This window comes from Loxodonta africana, chromosome 10, assembly GCF_030014295.1.
Source record: "Loxodonta africana isolate mLoxAfr1 chromosome 10, mLoxAfr1.hap2, whole genome shotgun sequence".
Taxonomy (NCBI): Eukaryota; Metazoa; Chordata; class Mammalia; order Proboscidea; family Elephantidae; genus Loxodonta; species Loxodonta africana.
In genome coordinates this window covers 5,127,430-5,151,395 of record NC_087351.1, presented here as the reverse complement: position 1 = coordinate 5,151,395, position 23,966 = coordinate 5,127,430, and the positions used below count along the sequence as shown (strand labels likewise).

Genomic DNA, 23,966 nt, shown 5'->3' with positions numbered 1-23,966 from the left:
TCTTAACCACTGTGCCATCATGACTCCTGGAGACTTAAGAGGCCATGTTAATGATCTAGTTCAGTGGCTTCTTATTTTTTAAGCAATGAACCCTCTTAAAAAGGAAATCTTAGGTGAACAATGAACAAAACAGATGGAGGAACTGTTCTCATTAAATCATAGAATAGTGGTTCCTAGTTTTACAGGCTCAGCTTCAATTTGGCTGGATCCCTAAGTTGTCCCCTCTCTTCCCTAGAACATGAGCAGAACACTGATCCAGCTGAGTAATCTACTGCCACTCAAAAATGTCAAAAAGCATAAGGAAATATTATTAAAAGCCATGCTAGGAATTATTAAATTTTAATTTCAGAAATCTTGTAGTTTCTAGAGAATATTTTGATTAAATACAAAGAAGTTCCAATTTCTCGTGATTCCAAGGACAATTCTAAAATGTCACCAATATTTTTGTGTCAAATCTGTGTTTTTTCAAAATAATAAGATGCTATTAGGGTGTGACAAAAGAGTTAGTAGGAACATTGTTAGATTATGTTTCCTTTAAAAACTTATCATAAATGATCCTAACAGATTGAAGTGAGAAAGTAATGCTTCCTACTATTATTGTAGGGAAACATATAGTCAGAATCCAGACCTAGAGAAAGAAATTTAAGGTAATCAAACTCTTCTGTGTGAATCCTTTCACAATTTTCCCAAGGTGACTAGTTTTGTGGAATTGATACCATTTTCCATGCCTGTTTTAGCTCCTAACAATATCAGAAATACAGGATGAATACTCCTACCTAGAGTTATATTAATGATTCTAAAATAAAGCACTAACTCAATGGTTTATACAAAATTGGTAACACCCATTCCTTCATGCTATGAAATTTCTGTGAGAATTATTAATCAGTTTTCTGTGGGTAATTTGAGCTGGGGAAGGGTGGGGAGCTGACTGCATTTTGGGGCATCCTTAAAAGTGTGGTATACTGTTTACACTGGGATCCCCTGAGTTGCTGTATTTTTCATTAGTCAAGGATCCAGAGGCGACAGGGCAGTCACTGAAATTCTTCACTTGTTCAAGGTTCAGTTATTATCAAACTTAACACTCACGTACAGATTATTTTTCTTTTATCATTATGATTTTTCTTTGCTTACAGATATTATTTCCCATATATGCCCTCTTTTTAATCATAATCACAGTTCTCACCCTCCCGAATCAAGTGAACACACTCTCTTCATCCAATCTGCAGACTCTTTTCCAAATGGAACCTTCTTCAATGTCACTGAATGCAGTGGATTTTCTGTTTACCAGCACATTATAACTCATTGCCATCGAGGCAATTCTGACTCATAGGGTATTGAGTAAAGCTACGTCATCATTCACTACAATGTTTGATTTGTTAACTAATTTGTAGTTGGTTAATCAAACTATGTTTGTTAGTTGATTTCAGTATTCTTTTCCTGATTAAAAAAGATCCATGATCACTGAATTCCATATTTGAGTCTTAACTCCTCTGAGAGAACTCTAGACTTGAAACAGATTTTCTAACATGTGTAGAAGACTCAAAAAATAATTTCCGTGAAAGGATCCACAAAAACATTTTTGTAACAGTGTTACCTCTACCAAAAGATTAGTTACGTTGCAAATCAACTTTTAAAAAGATGCTTTCAAAATATTATTATACCTTAAATTTATAGAGAAACCACCACCAAAAGGAATCATGTAAAAGAGCAATAGAAGCTTCTGAGAGAAAATGAGTCTTCCAGATTTTAAAAATTTTTTCCTATGAAAGAAAAAAAAAACAAACATGGAGATCAAATTAAAATACATTATCAAACATGTTAATGTAAGGAGGCTTTATAAAATCCATGTATTCAATGGTTATACACCAGCACTGTGCAATAGAAATTAAATGTGAGCCACGTATGAAATTTAAAATTTTCTAGTACTTGCATTAAAATTTAAAAAGTAAAAGGTAAAATTAATTGTAATAACACTTTATTCAATCAAATATATTTAGAATATCATTTCAATAAAAATAAAAATTATTAATAAGTATTTTATGATCTTTTTTGGTACTAAGTCTTTGAAATGTGGGGTGTACTTTGCACTTACAGCACATTTCAATTGGAATACTAAATTTTCATCACAAATACTAGATTAATATTTAGATTTTATATAATATATGACAAATTTTGCTCCAACCATACTTAAATTTTTTTTGGTTACTTGAATAGAGTATTAGTTTTAAAATTTATATTTAAACTATGTAAAAGAAACAAAAAAAGAAAAATTCAACTCCTCAGTTACCTAGCCACATTTCAAAAGATCAGTAATCACATCTGGCTAGTAGCTATTGTAATGAGAATGTGGGATAGACCAATAATGGTAAAAACATAGTACACATGTCACAATTCTCCCCTGACCCCGCTTTCACATTAAAGACATATATCAACAATCAATCGGGACATTCCATCCCAGTGAGCCTGGTTATGACCCCTGTTGTTGTTGTTAGTTGCCAACAACTTGGCTCCGACTCATGGTGACTTTATGTATAACAGAATAAATGTTGCCCACTCCTGTGCCATCCCCATGATTTTTGATATGTGTGAGCCCATTGCTGAGGCTATTTTGCAACCACAGGATCTGTCTAAACATAGTTTCTTCCTAAGCAGGTCATTGATCAAAATTGGCATCTAAGGTCAAATCTATTTACCGTGACTAGAGACTATAAATCTTGGTTAGAAGAGGCATATTCAATAAATCATTTTATCTTCTTATTCACTAAAAATCTTTAAATGCCACATTCAATACCATTCAAGATTCCCTTTTAAGAAGTCTAGTAGTTATGAATTCCTGTTTCTCAAGTACAAGTCTGCAAAAAGGATACTGTGGAAACTTTTTTACTAAGAAAATTCTTTATCACGTATTTTATGAGGCTATTTCTTTTTCATAGACCACTAACTATAGTATGGAGTATTCTGGTAGCAGCTTCAATTTAGATTTAGTGCTTTTTATAGTGGTTAAGTGCTATGGCTGCTAACCAAAGGGTCGGCAGTTTGAATCTGCCAGGCGCTCCTTGGAAACTCTGTGGGGCAGTTCTACTCTGTCTTATAGGGTTGCTATGAGTTGGAATCGACTCGACGGCACTGGGTTTTTTTTTTTTTATTATTACAAAAAATATGTAAAGTATATAAACAAAAAGAAAAAAGAGAATATCGAAATACGGGGGAAAAACAGAATACTTTTAAGTTATTGGGAAATTTCAAATAAAAATGCTTTTTAGTGTAAACTAACAGTATGATTGCTTTAATTCTCAGTTTGGAATCATTGAAAACTTTTTTTTCAAAGACAACTCTACATTCTTCAAAACATATCTATATTTAGCCAAGGCAACCAGAAATGTCAAGAGGAGCAGGCTGATGTATCCTAAGCCACAGAGCAGGCACAGGAAGGGAACGTCTCTTACAGGCTCATGCCCGGCCACTGGCCACTGCAAAAGCAGCGAACTCAGTCTCCGAAGGCAGCAGCCGGCACGCGGCTCATCCATGTGTCAGACAGCACCAGTCTTTCCCGCCAGATTTAATGCTCAAAGGATCAAATCTTGCTGAACACCTAACTTGTCATGGCCTTAAATAAGGGTCTGATTCATTAAATCATATTCTCTAAGTTTATCATACAATAAAAATAAAATAATGTTTACATACATCAAAGTTATGGGCTTTTAAAATAAAAAGATAAATTCGTTCGGCATCCAAATGTCTGGGCAGTTGAGTAAGTTCATCCGCTTTAAATCCTGAGAAGGTGCAGCCCTAGATAAAAGGAACACTCTTCTCAGTAGAGCAATCTCTATGATCACAGAAGAGAAACATTTATCTATAATTTCTAACATAAATAATTGATTTACTTCTTTTTACTAAATTAAATGAAAAATACTTATCCCACCTAAGAAAAATCTTCAAATTTTCTGTTTCTCTGAAATTAAGATATCTGGCATATTCATATGCCAAATCCAAAAACAAAACAAAATCTTATCTGAGAACCAATTTTAACATTTACTTGACTGATAAAAAAATTTTTCAGCTAGTCCACATAGAAATGGAGTTGGCCAAAAGAGAAAGCTTCTGTGCCTGTTCCCGATTCTGTCTCCTCTGAAACCTCTAGATCTGCCTATGCTTGCGTCTGTATTACTGCAAGCGTTCTTTTAACCCACCATAAGAATTCTGATGTGCTATCTGGCAGAACATAAATTTTAAATACCTCTATATTCTTCTTTGTCTCCATATCATCTGAAAGCTGGAAAACATTTAAAACAAAAATTTTTAAACTGTAAATTAAATAATTTTTATATTTCACAAATTTGTTCAGTAATTAACATATATACACATGAACATCCTCCAAACCAAACCAAGCCCATTGCCATTGAGTAAATTCTGATTCACAGGGACCCTACAGAACAGAGTAGAACTACCCCATAGGGTTCTCAAGGAGTGGCTGGTGGATTCGAACTGCTGGCCTATTGGTTAGCAGCTGAGCTCTTAACCACTGTGCCACCAAGCCTCCATTAACTTCTTCCTAAGGCCTAAATGATGTGTTAGATGCTGGTAATACAAAGACGGTCCTTACCTTCAAGCTAATCATAATTCAAAAAGGGAGTCAATACATAAACAAAACGCAAAGAGATGAGGGCTGGGAAATAGACCGAGGTAGAGTTTAGTGTCAGAAATGTTTATTAGGGGGTTCGCTTGGGATCAACACTTGTGGAACACAAGGTGGAGGCAAGTTTGGGCAGTTAGAGAAATCAAGTATGATAGAGGCTCAATAGCCTCAACTGATCCCAAGAGGAACTCTGGTGCTGAAAGGACCTGTCCCTTCTACTTCCACTTCGATCAAGCATTGGATGTAGATGGTTCCCGGAAGGACATGCCCTTGGGAGAGAAAGTTCTCTGCAGCTGAGGCAGCCCATGAAGAGCTGACAGCTGATGGGTGCCCCTAACACCACTCTTAACAACTAGGGCAACAGGTTCCTCCTTGAAGAGAAAACTGGGTGCCATACCTCCATGTTTACCATACAGCTTTACGCAGAAAATATGCAACCCTCTGGATATATTAGATTTTGACCATCTAGATATGTTGGTGTATATTTGGTGTTCAGTAATTTCCACATACTCCTCTCCAGGAAATAATGAAGTTTACAGTCCAGTTTTACACACACACACATACACACACATTACAGAGGAGAGTACATACGAAACACATTTGAAAGGATGATAAAAGCTTGCTAACAGAAAGAGGACCAGATGATTGACATTAAAAAAGTTGTGCACAGCTGCAAATGTATCACTAAACTTCCATCACTGAACTTTCATGCAGGAATTATTTATACTTTTCATTTTAGAAATATTGCCTTAGTTAAACTGGGTCAAGTATGAGAGCTTTGGGTTAGACTGGAAACTCACGTAAAGACAGTTTCACAGCCGACTGCCACCCTCGTAAGTCTCACCTCCTTTGCCACCGTAGCTTTGACGGGAAGTTGTTACCTGTGCTCACTCTACTTGTGGAATACCTTTGTTTTGCCTGTAAGGCAGAGCATACCATCACAGCCAAGTTGAATGCATGCTCTTCTGTGGTTCATTCCTTCAATAAATTTTATTTGTTTAAATATATATAAAAAAAAAAAGTTGTGCAAAGGAATTAAAAAAAAGACTATTAGTGGAAAATGAGATGAACTATGATTAGAAAGAAGCCTGTCTGCCTGAGAGCTGCTGCAGACACAATTGGTTAATAAAGATGAAGTCAGATTTAGAGAGATGTTAACATTAATCTCAAAGTCCTGGCTTTATTCTGGAGGAAGCAAAGAAACACTGGAAGTTTTCAAGAAAAAGTGTAATAATAATGTACAAATCCCCACCCCCCCAAAAATAGAAAATCAAACCATGGAAGATATTAAAAAATACATAATGACCTAATAACTTAAGCTTCTGAAAAGCTATCAAGGTAATCTGCCATATTCACAGACTAAAGGACAAAAATAGCTTCTGCTATCAAAAAAATTCACTCATACCCTCTCCATGACTAAACCAAGGAGATTTTCTTCAAGTTTTGAGCACAGGGTTATAGCTATGTCTAGCTCTTTCTCTGTCATCTATATATGTCCACACCCATACAAATATTCACATCTGTATCCATATCTCTACCTATATATCTTTAATAAATTAGAAATAAAAATAAGTTTCCTTAGCCTGGTAAAAGATAGCTGTCTAGTCATTTGAAATTATACTTAACAGAAAGTACTAGCATCCACTCCATTAAGGTTAAAGATGAAAAAGCCCAACAACAATGGTGAACAATATACATATTGCAGCAATAACTGGATTTTGTATACCAATAAGGAATCGACTCAACGGCACTGGGTTTTCGGGTATACCAATAACAAACCATTGTTATGGATTGAATTCTGCCCTCACAAAATATATGTTGGAATTCTGTTGTTGTTAGGTGCCATCGAGTCAGTCCCAACTCATAGTGACCCCATGTACCACAGAACGAAACACTGCCCCGTCCTGTGCCGTGCTCAAAATCCTTGCTCTTCTTGAGCTCACTGTTGCAGCCACTGTGTCAATCCACCTCATTGAGGGTCTTCCTCTTTTCCGCTGACCCTGTACTTTGCCAAGCATGATGTCCTTCTCCAGGGACTAATCTCTCCTGACAACATGTCCAAAGTATGTAAGACGCAGTCTCACCATCCTTGCTTCTACGGAGCATTCTGGTTGTACTTCTTCCAGGACAGATTTGTTCCTTCTTTTGGCAGTCCATGGTATATTCAATATTATTCACCAATACTACAATTCAAAGGCATCAATTCTTCATCAATCTTCCTTATTCATTGTCCAGCTTTCACATGCATATGATGTGACTGAAAATACCATGGCTTGGGTCAGGCGCACCTCAGTCTTCAAAGTGACATCTTTGCTTTGCAACACTTTAAAGAGGTCTTTTGCAGCGGATTTGACCAATGCAATGTATCTTTTGATTTCTTGACTGCTCCTTCTATGGGTGTTGATTGTTGTTTACTTGGGTAAAGTGAAATCCTTGAAACTTGAATCTTGTCTACGTTTATCATGATGTTGCTTATTGGCCCAGTTGTGAGGATTTCTCTTTTTAAAAAAAAAAATTTATTGTACTTTAGATGAAGGTTTACAGAGCAAACTAGTTTCTCATTAAACAGTCAGTACATACATTGTTCTGTGACATTTGTTAACAACCCCACAACATGTAAACACTCTCCCTTTTCAACCTTTGCTTCCCTATTACCAGCTCTCCTGTTCCCTCCTGCCTCCTAGTCCCTGCTCCTGGGCTGGTGTGCCCCTTTAGTCCCGTTTTGTTTAATGGGCCTGTCCAATCTTTGGCTGAAGGATGAAACTCAGGAGTGACTTCATAACCTAGCTGAAAGGGTGTCCAGGGGCCATACTTTCAGGGTTTCTCCAGTCTCTGTCAGGTCACCAAGTCTGGTCTTTCTTTTTGAGTAAGAATTTTGTTCTACATTTTTCTCCAGCTCTCTCTGGAACCCGTTATTGTAATCCTTGTCAGAGCAGTCAGTGGTGGTAGATGGGCACTATCTAGTTGCACTGGACTTAGTCTGGTGGAGGCTGTGGTAGACGTGGTCCATTAATCCTTTGGACTAATCTTTCCTTTGCATCTCTAGTTTTCTTCATTCGTCCATGCTCCCGAATGGGTAAGATCAGTGGAGTATAATAGATGGCTGCTCACAGGCTTTTAAGACCCCAGATGCTACTCACCAAAGTAGAATGTAGAACGTTTACTTATAAACTATGTTATGCCAATTGAGCTAAATGTTCCCCCAAGACCATGGTCCCCACAGCCCTCAGCCCAACAATTCGGTCCCTCAGGGAGTTTGGATGTGTCTATGGAGCTTCCATGCCTTGCCTTGTACAAGCTGGCTTCCCCAGTATTGTGTACTGTCTTATGCTTCACCACTTACCTATTGTCTGTTTACTGCTTTTCCATCCCCACCCCTCCCCTCCTTCTTAACCATCAAAGATTCTTTTTGTGTGTAAACCTTTTCATGAGTTTTTACAGCAGTGGTCTCATACAATATTTGTCCTTTTGTGATTGACATATTTCACTTGGCATAATGTCCTCTAGACTCCTGCATGTTATGAGACGCTTCACAGATTCATCGTTGTTCTTTATTGGTAGGTAATACTCCATTGTGTGTATGAACCACAGTTTGATTATCCATTTCTCTGTTGATGGGCATCTAGGTTGTTTCCCTCTTTTTACTACTGCAGATAATACTGCAATGAAAATGGGTGTGCATATGTCTATTCGTGTGAAGACTCATTTCTCTAGGATATACTCCGAGGATTGCTGGATCAGATGCTATTTCTATTTCTAGCTTTCTAAGGAAGCACCAATCATCTTCCAAAATGGTTGTATCATTTTGCATTCCCACCAGCAGTGCATAAGAGTTCCCATCTCTCTGCAGCCTCTCCAACATTTATTTCCTGATATATTTTTTTAATTTTTATTGTGCTTTAAGAGAAAGTTTACAAATCAAGTCTCTCACACAAAAACTTATATAAACCTTGCTACATATTCCCAATTACTCTCCCCCTAAAGAGACTGCCCACTCCCTCCTTCCACTCTCTCTTTTCCTGTCCATTTCGCCAGCTTCTAATCCCCTCTACCCTCTCATCTCCCCTCCAGGGAGGAGATGCCAACATAGTCTCAAGTGTCCACCTGATCCAAGAACACCACTCCTCACCAGCATCCCTCTCCAACCCATTGTCCAGTCCAATCCCTGCCTGAAGAGCTGGCTTTGGGAATGGTTCCTGCCCGGGGCCAACAGAAAGTCTGGGGGCCATGGCCACCAGGGTAATTCTAGTCTCAGTCAGACCATTAAGTCTGGTCTTTTTAAGAGAATTTAGGCTCTGCATCCCGCTGCTCTCCTGCTCCCTCAGGGGTTCTCTGTTGTGTTCCCTGTCAGGGCAGTCATCGGTTGTAGCCGGGCACCATCTAGTTCTTCTGGTCTCAAGCTGATGTAGTCTCTGGTTTATGTGACCCTTTCTGTCTCTCGGGCTCATAATTACCTCGTGTCCTTGGTGCTCTTCATTCTCCTTTGATCCAGGAGGGTTGAGACCAATTGATGCATGTTAGATGGCCACTTGCCAGCATTTAGGACCCCTACGCCTCTCTCCAAAGTGGGATGCAGAATGTTTTCTTAATAGATTTTATTATGCCAATTGACTTAGATGTCCCCTGAAACCATGGTCCCCAAACCCCCACCCCTGCTACACTGGCCTTCGAAGCATTCAGTTTATTCAGGGAACTCCTTAGCTTTTGGATTAGTCCCGTTATGCTGACCTTGCCTGTATTGTGTGTGTTGTCTTTCCCGTCACCTAAAGTAGTTCCTACCTATTATCTAATTAATGAATACCCCTGTCCCACCCTCCCTCCCTCCCCCATCTCATAACCACCAAAGAGTATTTTCTTCTCTGTTTAAACTATTTCTTCAGTTCTTATAGTAATGGTCTTATACAATACTTGTCCTTTTGGAACTAATTTCACTCAGCGTAATGCCTTACAGATTCCTCTGTATTATGAAATGTTTCGCAGATTCATCACTGTTCTTTATCGACGTGTAGTAAGATACCATGATTTATTTATCCATTCATCTGTCGATGGGCACCTTGGTTGGTTCCATCTTTTTGCTATTGTAGACAGTGCTGCAATAAACATGGTTGTGTATATATCTGTTCGTGTAAAGGCTCTTATTTCTTTAGGATATATTCCAAGGAGTGGGATTGCTTAATCCTATGGTAGTTCTATTTCTAGCTTTTTAAGGAAACGCCAAATTGACTTCCAAAGTGATTGTACCATTTTACATTCCCACCAGCAGTGTGTAAGTGTTCCAATCTCTCCACAGCCTCTCCAACATTTATTGTTTTGTGTTTTTTGGATTAATGCCAGCCTTCTTGGAGTGAGATGAAATCTCACTGTAGTTTTGATTTGCATTTCTCTAATGGCTAATGATCGTGAGCATTTCCACATGTATCTGTTAGCTACCTGAATGTCTTCTTTAATGAAGTGTCTGTTCATATCTTTTGCCCATTTTTTAATCGGGATACTTGTCTTTTTGCATTTGAGTTTTTGCAGTATCCTGTAGATTTCAGAGATCAGGCGCTGATCGGAAATGTCATAGCTAAAAACCTTTTTCCAGTCTGTAGGGAATTTTTTTACTCTTTTGGTGAAGTCTTTGGATGAGCACAGGTGTTCAATTTTTAAGAGCTCCAAGTTATCTAGTTTTTCTTCTGCATTCTTAATAATGTTTTGTATACTGTTTATACCATGTATTAGGGCTCTTAACATTGTCCCTATTTTTTCTCTCATGATCTTTATTGTTTTAGATTTTATATTTAGCTCTTTTATCCATTTTGAGCTCGTTTTTGTGCATGGAGTTAGGTATGGGTCTTGTTTCATTTTTTTGCAGATGGATACCTAGTTATGCCAGCACCATTTGTTAAAAAGACTGTCTTTTCCCCATTTAACTGTTTTGGGGCCTTTATCAAATATTAACTGCTCATATGTGGATGGATTTATGTCTGGATTCTTAATTCTGTTCCATTGGTACATGTATCTGTTGTTGTACCAGCACCAGGCTGTTTTGACTACTGTGGTGATATGATAGGTTCTAAAATCAGGTAGAGTGAGGCCTCTCACTTTGTTCTTCTTTTTCAGTAATGCTTTATTTATCCGGGCCCTCTTTCCCTTCCATATGAAGTTGGTGACTTGTTTCTCCATCTCATTAAAGGATGTCATTGGAATTTGGATCAGAATTGCACTGAATGTATAGATTGCTTTTGGTAGAACAGATATTTTTATAATGTTAAGTCTTCCTATCTATGAGCAAGGTATGTTTTTAAACTTAGGTAGGTCTATTTTGGTTTCTTGCAGAAGTGTATTGTAGTTTTCTTTGTATAAGTCTCTTATATCTCTGGCAAGATTTATTCCTGAGTATTTTATCTTCTTGGGGGCTACTATAGATGGTATTGATTTGGTGATTTCCTCTTCTATGTTCTTTTTGTTGGTGTAGAGGAATTCAACTGATTTTTGTATGTTTATCTTGTATCCCAATACTCTGCCGAACTCTTCTATTAGTTTCAGTAGTTTTCTTAAGGATTCCTTAGGGTTTTCTGTGTATAAGATCATGTCATCTCCAAATAGAGATACTTTTACTTCTTCCTTGCCAACCTGGATGCCCTTTATTTCTTTATCTAGCCTAATTGCTCTGGCTAGGACCTCTAGCACAATGTTCAATAAGAGTGGTGATAAAGGGCACCCTCGTCTGGTTCCCGATCTCAAGGGGAATGCTTTCAGGCTCTCTCCATTTAGGATGATGTTGGCTGTTGGCTTCGTATAAACGCCCTTTATTATGTTGAGGAATTTTCCTTCTATTCCTGTTTTTTGAGAGTTTTTATCATGAATGGGTGTTGAACTTTGTCAAATGCCTTTTCTGCATCAATTGATAAAATCATGTGATTCTCGTCTTTTGTTTTATTTATGTTTCCAACTTTTGCATTTCAATCACCAGTAATTATCAATGTATCCTAATTGCATGTTCGATCGGACTGCGGAAGCTGGTCAAAATCTTCAATTTTTTTTATCTTTGGTCTTAGTGGTTGTTGCATAAATTAGAGTAATAATCATTTTAACTTGCCTTCCTTGTAGGCCCATGTATAGTACCCTATCACTGACAGCATTGTACTTCAGGATAGATCTTGAAATGTTCTTTTTGACGATGAATGCAAAACCATTCCTCTTCAAATTGTCATTCCCAGCATAGTAGAGCATATTATTGTCCAATTCAAAATGGCCAACATTAGTCCATTTCAGCTCACTATTGTCTAGGATATCGATGTTTATGCGTTCCTTTTCATTTTTGATGATTTCCACTTCTCCTATATTCATACTGTGTATACTCCGCTTTTCAATTATTAATGGATGTTTGCAGCTCTTTCTTCTCATTTTGAGTCATTCCACATCAGCAAATGAAGGTCCCGAAAGCTTTACTCCATCCATGTCATTAAGGTTGACTCTACTTTGAGAAGGCAGCTCTTCTGAGTGCCTTCCAACCTGGGGGGCTCATCTTCCAGCACTATATCAGACAATGTTCCACTGCTATTCATAAGGTTTTCACTGGCTAATGCTTTTCAGAAGTAGACTGCTGAGTCCTTCTTCCTAGTCTGTCTTAGTCTGGAAGCTCCACTGAAACCTGTCTGCCATGGGTGACCCTGCCGGTATCTGAATATCGGTGCCATAGTTCCTGCATCACGGCAACATGTAAGCCCCACAGTATGACACACTAACAGAGAAGCTGGGAGTTGGAACCCTATCTCCTATATTTGTGGATGTAATCCCCTTTGGGAATAGGGTTTTTCTTTGTTGTGGTGTTGTTGTTGTCATTGTTCTGTGCCGTCGAGTCGATTCTGACTCATAGTGACCCTGTAGGACAGAGTAGAATTGCCCCATAGCATTTCCGAGGAGCAGCTGGTGGATTCAAACTGCCAACCTTTAGTTCGCATACTGAGGTCTTAACCACTCTGCCTGCATTTTGTTATGTTTATTATGTTAGTGAAGCCATATCAGTGTAGGTTGTCTTAAACTTAATCACCTCTGACTTATAATAAAGAGCAGATTAGACCTAGAAGGAAGCACATACTGGGAAGACAGATGCAACCAAGGAACTCCCTGGCTACTGACATGGATCTTTCCCTAGAACTGACATCCTGATTTCGGACTTCTAGCCTACTAAACTGTGAGAAAATAGATTTCTGTTCTTTAAGCAGCTGTAGGAAACTAAGACACCCATTGAATAGCATAATGGAAAAACAAGTCTACTGACATTAATAATACAAATTTAAAATAACTAAGAATAAATTGGAGCCCTTGGATGGTGGCAGATGGTGAGCGCTGACTATTAGCTGGGAAGGTTGATGGTTCAAACTGACCGAGAGGTACGTCTGAAGACAGGCCTGGTAACCTGCTTCTGAAAGGTCACAGCCTTTAAAACCCTGTGGAGCAGTCCTACTCTGCACACATGGGGTTCCCATGAGTTGGAATCGACTCAATGGCAACGAAAAACAACAACAACAATAAATTTAACAGGGAATGTGCAGAATTTATACAGAGAAAATCACACAAATTTACTGATGGACCTAAAATAAGATCCATACATTTCACTCTCTTACACAAAAATAAACACTAGGCGAATTAAAGAATTAAATGCCCAAAAAAAAAAATCTGTAAGAATAATACAAGAGAGCACATGTGAATACCTCTGTCACAATATGATGAAAAAAATCTTAATAATCATGGCACTAAAGGCAGAAAAATTCCATAAAATTATTTCTCTATCAAAATATAAAATTATATGTAACAAAAGTGAACATCGACTAACTCTTTTTGGTATAATGACTCTGTGAATTCCTTCCTTCTTCTTTTGATGCTTCCTGTGTTGTTTAATATTTTCCCCATAGAATCCTTCACTATTGCAACTTGAGGCTTCAATTTTTTCTTCAGTTCTTTCAGCTTGAGAAATGCCGAGCATGTTCTTCCATTTAGGTTTTCCATCTCCAGCTCTTCGCCCGTGTCATTATACTTTACTTTGTCTTCTCGAGCCGTCCTTTGAAATCTTCTGTTCCGTTATTTTACTTCATCAATTCTTCCTTTTGCTTAGCTGTGCAACGTTTGAGAGTAAGTTTCAGAGTCTCCTCTGACATCCATCTTGGTCTTTTCTTTCTTTCCTGTCTTTTCAGTGACTTCTTGCTTCATGTCCTCGATGTCATTCCACAACTCATCTGGTCTTCAGTCACTAGTGTTCAATGCCTCAAATCTATTCTTGAGATGGTCTCTAAATTCAGGTGGGATATACTCAAGGTCATATTTTGGCTCTCGTGGACTTGCTCTGATTTTCTTCAGTTTCTGCTTGAACTTGCATAGGAGCAATTGATGGTCTGTTTCGCAGTCGGCCCCTGGCCTTGTTCTGACTGATGATATTGAGCTTTTCCATTGTCTCTTTCCACAGATGTAGTCAATTTGATTTCTGTGTGTTCCATCTGGTGAGGTCCCTGTATATAGTCGCTGTTTATGTTGGTGAAAGAAGGCATTTGCAATGAAAAAGTCATTGGTCTTGCAAAATTCTATCATTCGATCTCTGGAATTATTTCTACCACCAAGGCCATATCTTCCAACTACTGATCCTTCTTTGTTTCCAACTTTCGCATTCCAGTCACCAGTAATTATCAATGCATCTTGATTTCATGTTTGATCAATTTCAGACTGCAGCAGCTGATAAAAATCTTCTATTCCTTCATCTTTGGCCTTAGTGGTTGGTACGTAAATTTGAATAATAGTCGTATTTACTGGTCTTCCTTGTAGGCGTATGGATATTATACTATTACTGACAGCATTGTACTTCAGGATAGATCTTGAAATGTTCTTTTTGACGATGAATGCAACACCATTCCTCTTCAGGTTGTCATTCCCAGCATAGTGGACTATATGATTGTTCGATTCAAAATGGCCAATACCAGTCCATGTTCAGCTCATTAATGCCTAGGATATTGATGTTTATGTGTTCCATTTCATTTTTGAGGATTTACAATTTTCCTAGATTCATACTTCATACATTCTAGGTTCTGATTACTAATGGATGTTTGCAGCTGTTTCTTATTATTTTGAGTCATGCCACATCAGCAAAATGAAGGTCCTGAAAGCTTTAGTCCATCCACGTCGTTAAGGTCGACTCTACTTTGAGGAGGCAGCTCTTCCACAGTCATCTTTTGAGCGCCTTCCAACCTGGGAGGCTTATCTTCCAGCACTATATCAGACAATGTTCTGCTGCTATTCATAAGGTTTTCACTGGCTAATGCTTTTCAGAAATAGACTGCCAGGTCCTTCTTCCTAGTCCGTCTTAGTCCGGAAGCTCAGCTGAAATCTGCTCTCCACGGGTGACATAGCTTCCAGCATCACAGCAACACACAAGCCCCCACAGTATGACAAACCGACAGACACGATGTTCAACCATTTCAAGAGGTAGCGTATGATCAGGAACCAATGGTACTGAAGGAAGGAGTCCAAGCTGCTCTGAAGGCGTTGGCAAAAAACGAAGTTCCAGGTATCGAGGGAATATCAAATGAGATGTTTCCACAAACAGATGCAGCACTGGAGGTGCTCACTTGTCTATGCCAAGAAATATGGAAGACAGCTGCCTGGCCAATTGACTAGAAGAGATCCATATTTATGCCTATTCCCAAGAAAGGTGATCCAACCAAATGTGGAAATTATAGAACAATATCATTAATATCACATGCAAGCAAAATTCTGCTGAAGTACATTCAAAAACAGCTGCAGCAGTACATCGACAGGGAACTGCCAGAAATTCAGGCTGGTTTCAGAAGAGGACGTGGAACCAGGGATATCATTGCTGATGTCAGATGGATCCTGGCTGAAAGCAGAGAATACCAGAAGGATGTTTACCTGTGTTTTATTGCCTATGCAAAGGCATTCGACTGTGTGGATCATAACAAATTATGGATAACATTGCAAAGAATGGGAATTCCAGAACACTTAATTGTGCTCATGAGGACCCTTTACACAGATCAAGAGGCAGTTGTTTAGACAGAACAAGGGGATACTTGATTGGTTTAAAGTCAGAAAAGGTGTGTGTCAGGGTTGTATTCTTTCACCATACCTATTCAATGTGTATTTTGGGCAAATAATCTGAGAAGCTGGACTGTATGAAGAAGAACGGGGCATAGGATTGGAGGAAGACTCATTAACAACCTGCGTTATGCAGATGACACAACCTTGTTGCTGAAAGTGAAAAGGACTTGAAGCACTTACTAATAAAGATCAAAGACCACAGCCTTCAGTATGGATTGCACCTCAACATAAAGAAAACAAAAATCCTCACAACTGGTCCAATAAGCAATGACATGGCATGATAAATGGAGAAAAGATTGAAGTTGTCAGCATTTCATTTTACTTGGAACCACAATCAACAGCCACGGAAGCAGCAGTCAAGAAATCAAAAGATGCATTGTATTGGGTAAATCTGCTGCAAAGTACCTCTTTAAAGTATTGAAGAGCAAAGATGTCACCTTGAAGACTAAGGTGCCCCTGACCCAAGCCATAGTATTTTGAATTGCATCATATGCATGTGAAAGCTGGACAATGAGTAAGGAAGACCGAAGAAGAACTGACACCTTTGAATTGTGGTGTTGGCGAAGACTATTGAATATACCATGGACTGCCGAAAGAACGAACAAATCTATCTTAGAAGTACAAGCAGAATGTTCCTTAGAAGCAAGAATGGCGAGACCGTGTCTTACATACTTTGGACATGTTGTCAGAAGAGATCAGTCCCTGGAGAAGGACATCACGCTTGGCCAAGTACAGCGTCAGCAGAAAAGAGGAAGACCCTCAACAAGGTGGATTGACACAGTGGCTGCAACAGTGAGCTCAAGCATAACAACGATTATAAGGGTGGCGTAGGACCGGGCAGTGTTTTGTTGTTTTGTGTATAGGGTCGCTATGAGTTGAACTGACTCGACTGCACCTAACAACAACAAAAGTGAAACTGCTTAAATGTTTACAACAAATATTACTGAGAAGAGTTAGTATCTTTAAAACACAAAAAGCTCTTATTAAAAAAAGAGGATTTCAAAATAATGTCCAAAATTCATAAACAATTCTAAATAATAAAAAGTACAAAGGCTAATAGCATAAACGTCAACGTCATTAATAAAAGTATGAAATTTTTAACATTTTTGAATACAAGTGTATAAATATTTTAAAATATAATAATATGTAAAGTTCCCAAAGGAATAGGTAAGGAATCAATCACAAATACTACTGTTACAAATATAAACTGACATCACCTTTACAGAGAAAAATATGTATCAAAATTCTTACAATTTTATATTTCCTTTCCCATGTGGCTCCATTTCTAAAGAACTATTTTAGGAAAATCATGGATAAGCACAATCTTTAACTCTAATTTCTTCAGAAAAGCCTTGTAAATAATAGTGAATAATGAAAACAAACCTTAGTGTGCTAAAGGGTTATTACAGTAGTTTACTTATGAAACATAAACTTAAAAAATAATGTAGAGTAATATTTATGAATGAAAAATTTTATAACACATTTAATGAATTAGAAAAAGCATTACATTTTCTGTGAAAATATAAATTTTCAAAGAGGATAAAATATAAATACCATACCATAATCTTTTTCTTATAGTACTTCTTTATACATTTCTTGTGTCTTTTCAACTGTCCAGAAGAAACTTAAAAAAAAAAATGAAAATTACATCATATATATATACATATATATAAAATGAAGAAAAGTATACTTTAAAGAAATATATATATGAAACTTAAATGATATCATATAGCTGTTTTGATAAGCCTAGTGCTTGACACAAATATAGTTGAATGAATCACTGCAACTACTATATGATATTTTGTTTCCTTTTGTTTTCCTGAAATGTCATATTCCAACTAAAATGTCTATTGTTGTTGTTAGGTGCCGTCAAGTTGATTTTGACTCATAGTGACCCTACGTACGACAGAATGAAACACTGCCCAGTACTGCCCCAAACAATCTGTTATCCTTGAGCCCATTGTTGCAGCCACCATGTCAATTCATTCGTGTAGGGTCTCCCTCTTTTTCACTGACCCTCTACTTTACCAAGCATGATGTCCTTCTTCAGGAACTAGTACCTCCTGATAACGTGTCCAAGTATATGAGATGAAGACTTGCCATCCTGGTATCTAAGGAGCATTCTGGCTGTACTTCTTCCAAGACAGATTTGTTCGTTCCTATGGTAGTGCATCGGAGTCATAGCAACCCTATAGGACAGAGTAGAACTGCCCTGTAGAGTTTCCAAGGAGTGCCTGGTGGATTCGAACTGCTGACCTTTTTGGTTAGCAGCCATAGCTCTTAACCACTATGTCACCTATAGGGTTGCTATTAGTTGGAATTGACTCGACAGCAATGGGTTGGTTAGATTTTTTTGTTTTTTTCTAGAAGTCCATGGCATATTCAATATTCTTTGCTAACACCATAAGTGAAAGGCAGCAATTCTCTTTCCATCTTCCTTATTCACTGCCCAGCTTTCACATGCCTATCAGGTGATTGAAAACACCATGGCTTAGGTCAGGTGGACCCTACTTCTTAGAAGTGACATCTTTGCTTTTTAACACTTTAGTCTTTTGCAGCAGATTTGGTCAGTGCAAGGCGTCTTTTGATTTCTTGACTGCTCTTCCATGAGTGTTGACTGTGGATCCAAGTAAAAAGAAATCCTAGACACCTTCAGTTTTTTTTCTGTTTATCATGATGGTGCTTATTGGTCTAGTTGTGAGGTTTTTTGTTTTCTTTATGCTGAGGTGTAATCCATACCGGAGGCTGTAGTCTTTGATCATCATCAGTAAGTGCTTCAAGTCCTCTTTACTTTCAGCAAGCAAGGTGTTATCATCTGCATAAAGCAGGTTGTTAATGAGTCTTCCTCCAATGCTGATGCCTCATTCTTCTTCATAAAGTCCATCTTCTCAGATTATTTGCTCAGCATACAGATTGAATAGGAATGGTGAAAGGATACAACCCGGATGTACACCTTTCCTGATTTTAAGCCATCCAGTATCCCCTTGTTCTGTTTGAATGAGTGTTTTTTGGTCTAAGTACAGGTTCCTCCCGAGCACAGATAAATGTTCTAGAATTTACATTCTTTGAAATGGTATCCATAATTTGTTACGACTGACACAGTCGAATTCCTTTGCATAGTCTTTTTAATGACCCCCTCCTTTCTTCATGTACGATGCCCTTGATGTCATTCCACAACTTGTTTGGTCTTTGGACATTAGTGTTCAATGCATCAAATCTATTCTCTCTTTAAAGATATACACAATATTTTTATTGTACTTTAGATGAAGGTTTACAGAACAAACTAGTTTCTCATCAAACTGTTAGTACACACATTGTCGTATGACATTGGTTAACAACCCCACGACATGTCAACACTCTCTTTTCTCAACCCTGGGTTCCCTATTACCAGCTTTCTGGTTCCCACCTGCCTTCCAGTCCCTACCCCAGGGTTGGTGTGCCCCTGTAGTCTTGTTTTGTTCTATCGGCCTGTTCATTCAATCTTTTGCTAAAGGGTGAACCTCAGCAGTGATCTCATTACTGATCTGAAAGGGTGTCCGGGAGCCATACTCTCAGGGTTTCTCCAGTCTCTTTCAGGCCAGCAAGACTGGTCTTTCTTTCTGAGTTAGAATCATGTTCTACATTTTTCTCCAGCTGTGTCTCAGATCCTCTATTGTGATCCACGTCAGAGCAGTCAGTGGTGGTAGCCAGGCACCATCTAGTTGTCCTGGACTCGGTCCAGTGGAGGCCATGGTAGATGTGGTCCATTAGTCCTTTGGATGAATCTTTCTCTTGTATCTTTTTTTTTTTTTAATAACTTTTATTAAGCTTCAAGTGAACGTTTACAAATCCAATCAGTCTGTCACATATAAGTTTACATACATCTCACTCCCTACTCCCACTTACTCTCCCCCTCTTGAGTCAGCCCTTTCAGTCTCTCCTTTCTTGACAATTTTGCCGGCTTCCCTCTCTCTCTATCCTCCCATCCCCCCTCCAGACAAGAGTTGCCAACACAATCTCAAGTGTCCACCTGATATAATTAGCTCACTCTTCATCAGCGTCTCTCTCCCACCCGCTGACCAGTCCCTTTCATTTCTGATGAGTTGTCTTCGGGGATGGTTCCTGTCCTGTGTCAACAGAAGGTCTGGGGAGCATGGCTGCCGGGATTCCTCCAGTCTCAGTCAGACCATTAAGTTTGGTCTTTTTATGAGAATTTGGGGTCTGCATCCCACTGATCTCCTGCTCCCTCAGGGGTCCTCTGTTGTGCTCCCTGTCAGGGCAGTCATCGATTGTGGCCGGGCACCAACTAGTTCTTCTGGTCTCAGGATGATGTAGGTCTCTGGTTCATGTGGCCCTTTCTGTCTCTTGGGCTCTTAGATGTCGTGTGGCCTTGGTGTTCTTCATTTTCCTTTGCTCCAGGTGGGTTGAGACCAATTGCTGCATCTTAGATGGCCGCTTGTTAGCATTTAAGACCCCAGATGCCACATTTCAAAGTGGGATGCAGAATGATTTCATAATAGAATTATTTTGCCAATTGACTTAGAAGTCCCCGCAAACCATGTTCCCCAGACCCCCGCACTTGCTCCGCTGAGCTTTGAAGCATTCATTTTATCCCGGAAACTTCTTTGCTTTTGGTCCAGTCCAATTGAGCTGACCTTCCATGTATTGAGTGTTGTCTTCCCCTTCACCTAAAGCAGTTCTTATCTACTGATTAATCAATAAAAAACCCTCTCCCACCCTCCCTCCCTCCCCCCCTCGTAACCACAAAAGTATGTGTTCTTCTCAGGTTTACTATTTCTCAAGATCTTATAATAGTGGTCTTATACAATATTTGTCCTTTTGCCTCTGACTAATTTCGCTCAGCATAATGCCTTCCAGGTTCCTCCATGTTATGAAATGTTTCAGAGATTCGTCACTGTTCTTTATCGATGCGTACTATTCCATTGTGTGAATATACCACAATTTATTTACCCATTCATCCGTTGATGGACACCTTGGTTGCTTCCAACTTTTTGCTATTGTAAACAGAGCTGCAATAAACATGGGTGAGCATATATCTGTTTGTATGAAGGCTCTTGTATCTCTAGGGTATATTCCTAGGAATGGGATTTCTGGGTTGTATGGTAGTTCTATTTCTGTTTAAGATAACGCCAGATAGATTTCCAAAGTGGTTGTACCATTTTACATTGCCACCGGCAGTGTATGAGAGTTCCAATCTCTCCGCAGCCTCTCCAACATTTATTATTTTGTGTTTTTTGGATTAATGCCAGCCTTGCTGGTGTGAGATGGAATCTCATCGTAGTTTTAATTTGCATTTCTCTAATGGCTAATGATCGAGAGCATTTTCTCATGTATCTGTTGGCTGCCTGAATATCTTCTTCAGTGAAATGTGTGTTCATATCCTTTGCCCACTTCTTGATTGGGTTGTTTGTCTTTTTGTGGTTGAGTTTTGACAGAATCATGTAGATTTTAGAGATCAGGCGCTGGTCGGAGATGTCATAGCTGAAAATTCGTTCCCAATCTGTAGGTGGTCTTTTTACTCTTTTGGTGAAGTCTTTAGATGAGCATAGGTGTTTGATTTTTAGGAGCTCCCAGTTATCGGGTTTCTCTTCATCATTTTTGGTAATGTTTTGTATTCTGTTTATACCTTGTATTAGGGCTCCTAGGGTTGTCCCAATTTTTTCTTCCATGATCTTTATCGTTTTAGTCTTTATGTTTAGGTCTTTGATCCACTTGGAGTTAGTTTTTGTGCATGGTGTGAGGTATGGGTCCTGTTTCATTTTTTTGCAAATGGATATCCAGTTATGCCAGCATCATTTGTTAAAAAGGCTATCTTTTCCCCAGTTAGTTGACACTGGTCCTTTGTCAAATATCAGCTGCTCATACGTGGATGGATCTATGTCTGGGTTCTCAATTCTGTTCCATTGGTCTATGTGTCTGTTGTTGTACCAATACCAGGCTGTTTTGACTACTGTGGCTGTATAATAGGTTCTGAAGTCAGGTAAGGTGAGGCCTCCCACTTTCTTCTTCTTTTTCAGTAGTGCTTTGCTTATCCGGGGCTTCTTTCCCTTCCATATGAAATTGGTGATTTGTTTCTCTATCCCCTTAAAATATGACATTGGAATTTGGATCGGAAGTGCGTTAAATGTATAGATGGCTTTTGGTAGAATAGACATTTTTACTATGTTAAGTCTTCCTATCCATGAGCAAGGTATGTTTTTCCACTTAAGTATGTCCTTTTGAATTTCTTGTAGTAGAGCTTTGTAGTTTTCTTTGTATAGGTCTTTTACATCCTTGGTAAGATTTATTCCTAAGTATCTTATCTTCTTGGGGGCTACTGTGAATGGTATTGATTTGGTTATTTCCTCTTCGGTGTTCTTTTTGTTGATGTAGAGGAATCCAACTGATTTTTGTATGTTTATTTTATAACCTGAGACTCTGCCAAACTCTTCTATTAGTTTCAGTAGTTTCCTGGAGGATTCCTTAGGGTTTTCTGTGTATATAATCATGTCATCTGCAAATAGTGATAACTTTACTTCTTCCTTGCCAATCCGGATACCTTTTATTTCTTTGTCTAGCCTAATTGCCCTGGCTAAGACTTCCAACACGATGTTGAATAAGAGCGGTGATAAAGGGCATCCTTGTCTGGTTCCCGTTCTCAAGGGAAATGCTTTCAGATTCTCTCCATTTAGAGTGATATTGGCTGTTGGCTTTGTATAGATGCCCTTTATTATGTTGAGGAATTTTCCTTCAATTCCTATTTTGGTAAGAGTTTTTATCATGAATGGGTGTTGGACTTTGTCAAATGCCTTTTCTGCATCAATTGATAAAATTATGTGGTTTTTGTGTTTTGTTTTATTTATGTGATGGATTACATTAATGGTTTTTCTGATATTAAACCAGCCTTGCATACCTGGTATAAATCCCACTTGAGCAGGGTGAATTATTTTTTTGATGTGTTGTTGGATTCTATTGGCTAGAATTTTGTTGAGGATTTTTGCATCAATGTTCATGAGGGATATAGGTCTATAATTTCTTTTTTTGTAATGTCTTTACCTGGTTTTGGTATCAGGGAGATGGTGGCTTCATAGAACGAGTTGGGTAGTATTCCGTCATTTTCTATGCTTTGGAATACCTTTAGTAGTAGTGGTGTTAACTCTTCTCTGAAAGTTTGGTAGAACTCTGCAGTGAAGCCGTCCGGGCCAGGGCTTTTTTTTGTTGGGAGTTTTTTGATTACCGTTTCAATCTCTTTTTTTGTTATGGGTCTATTTAGTTGTTCTACTTCTGAATGTGTTAGTTTAGGTAGGTAGTGTTTTTCCAGGAATTCATCCATTTCTTCTAGGTTTTCAAATTTGTTAGAGTACAATTTTTCATAATAATCTGAAATGATTCTTTTAATTTCATTTGGTTCTGTTGTGATGTGGTCCTTCTCATTTCTTATTCGGGTTATTTGTTTCCTTTCCTGTTTTTCTTTAGTCAGTCTAGCCAATGGTTTATCAATTTTGTTAATTTTTTCAAAGAACCAGCTTTTGGCTTTGTTAATTCTTTCAGTTGTTTTTCTGTTCTCTAATTCATTTAGTTCAGCTCTAATTTTTATTATTTGTTTTCTTCTGGTGGCTGATGGATTCTTTTGTTGCTCACTTTCTATTTGTTCAAGTTGTAGGGACAGTTCTCTGATTTTGGCTCTTTCTTCTTTTTGTATGTGTGCATTTATTGATATAAATTGGCCTCTGAGCACTGCTTTTGCTGTGTCCCAGAGGTTTTGATAGGAAGGATTTTCATTCTCGTTGCTTTCTATGAATTTCCTTATTCCCTCCTTGATGTCTTCTATAACCCAGTCTTTTTTCAGGAGGGTATTGTTCAGTTTCCAAGTATTTGATTTCTTTTCCCTAGTTTTTCTGTTATTGATCTCTAGTTTTATTGCCTTGTGGTCTGAGAAGATGCTTTGTAATATTTCGATGTTTTGGACTCTGTAAAGGTTTGTTTTATGACCTAATATGTGGTCTATTCTAGAGAATGTTCCATGTGCGCTAGAAAAAAAAGTATATTTTGCAGCAGTTGGGTGGAGAGTTCTGTATAAGTCAATGAGGTCAAGTTGGTTGATTGTTGTAATTAGATCTTCCGTGTCTCTGTTGAGCTTCTTACTGGATGTCCTGTCCTTCTCCGAAAGTGGTGTGTTGAAGTCTCCTACTATAATTGTGGAGGTATCTATCTCGCTTTTCAATTCTGTTAAAATTTGATTTATGTATCTTGCAGCCCTGTC

The 23,966-nt window shown here is 38.4% G+C and overlaps 1 protein-coding gene across 1 annotated transcript in view; it reads right to left on the bottom strand.

The window, feature by feature from the left end:
• FAM227B (family with sequence similarity 227 member B) overlaps nt 1-23,966 on the bottom strand; it is a 343,918-nt gene that overhangs the window by 272,221 nt on the left and 47,731 nt on the right. The window contains exons 6-9 of the mRNA XM_023539060.2: nt 17,284-17,348; nt 4,238-4,273; nt 3,685-3,789; nt 1,662-1,760 (exon numbers count right to left, since the gene is read on the bottom strand). Coding sequence (XP_023394828.2) covers nt 1,662-1,760; nt 3,685-3,789; nt 4,238-4,273; nt 17,284-17,348 — 305 coding nt within the window. The remainder of the gene's footprint in view (nt 1-1,661; nt 1,761-3,684; nt 3,790-4,237; nt 4,274-17,283; nt 17,349-23,966) is intronic.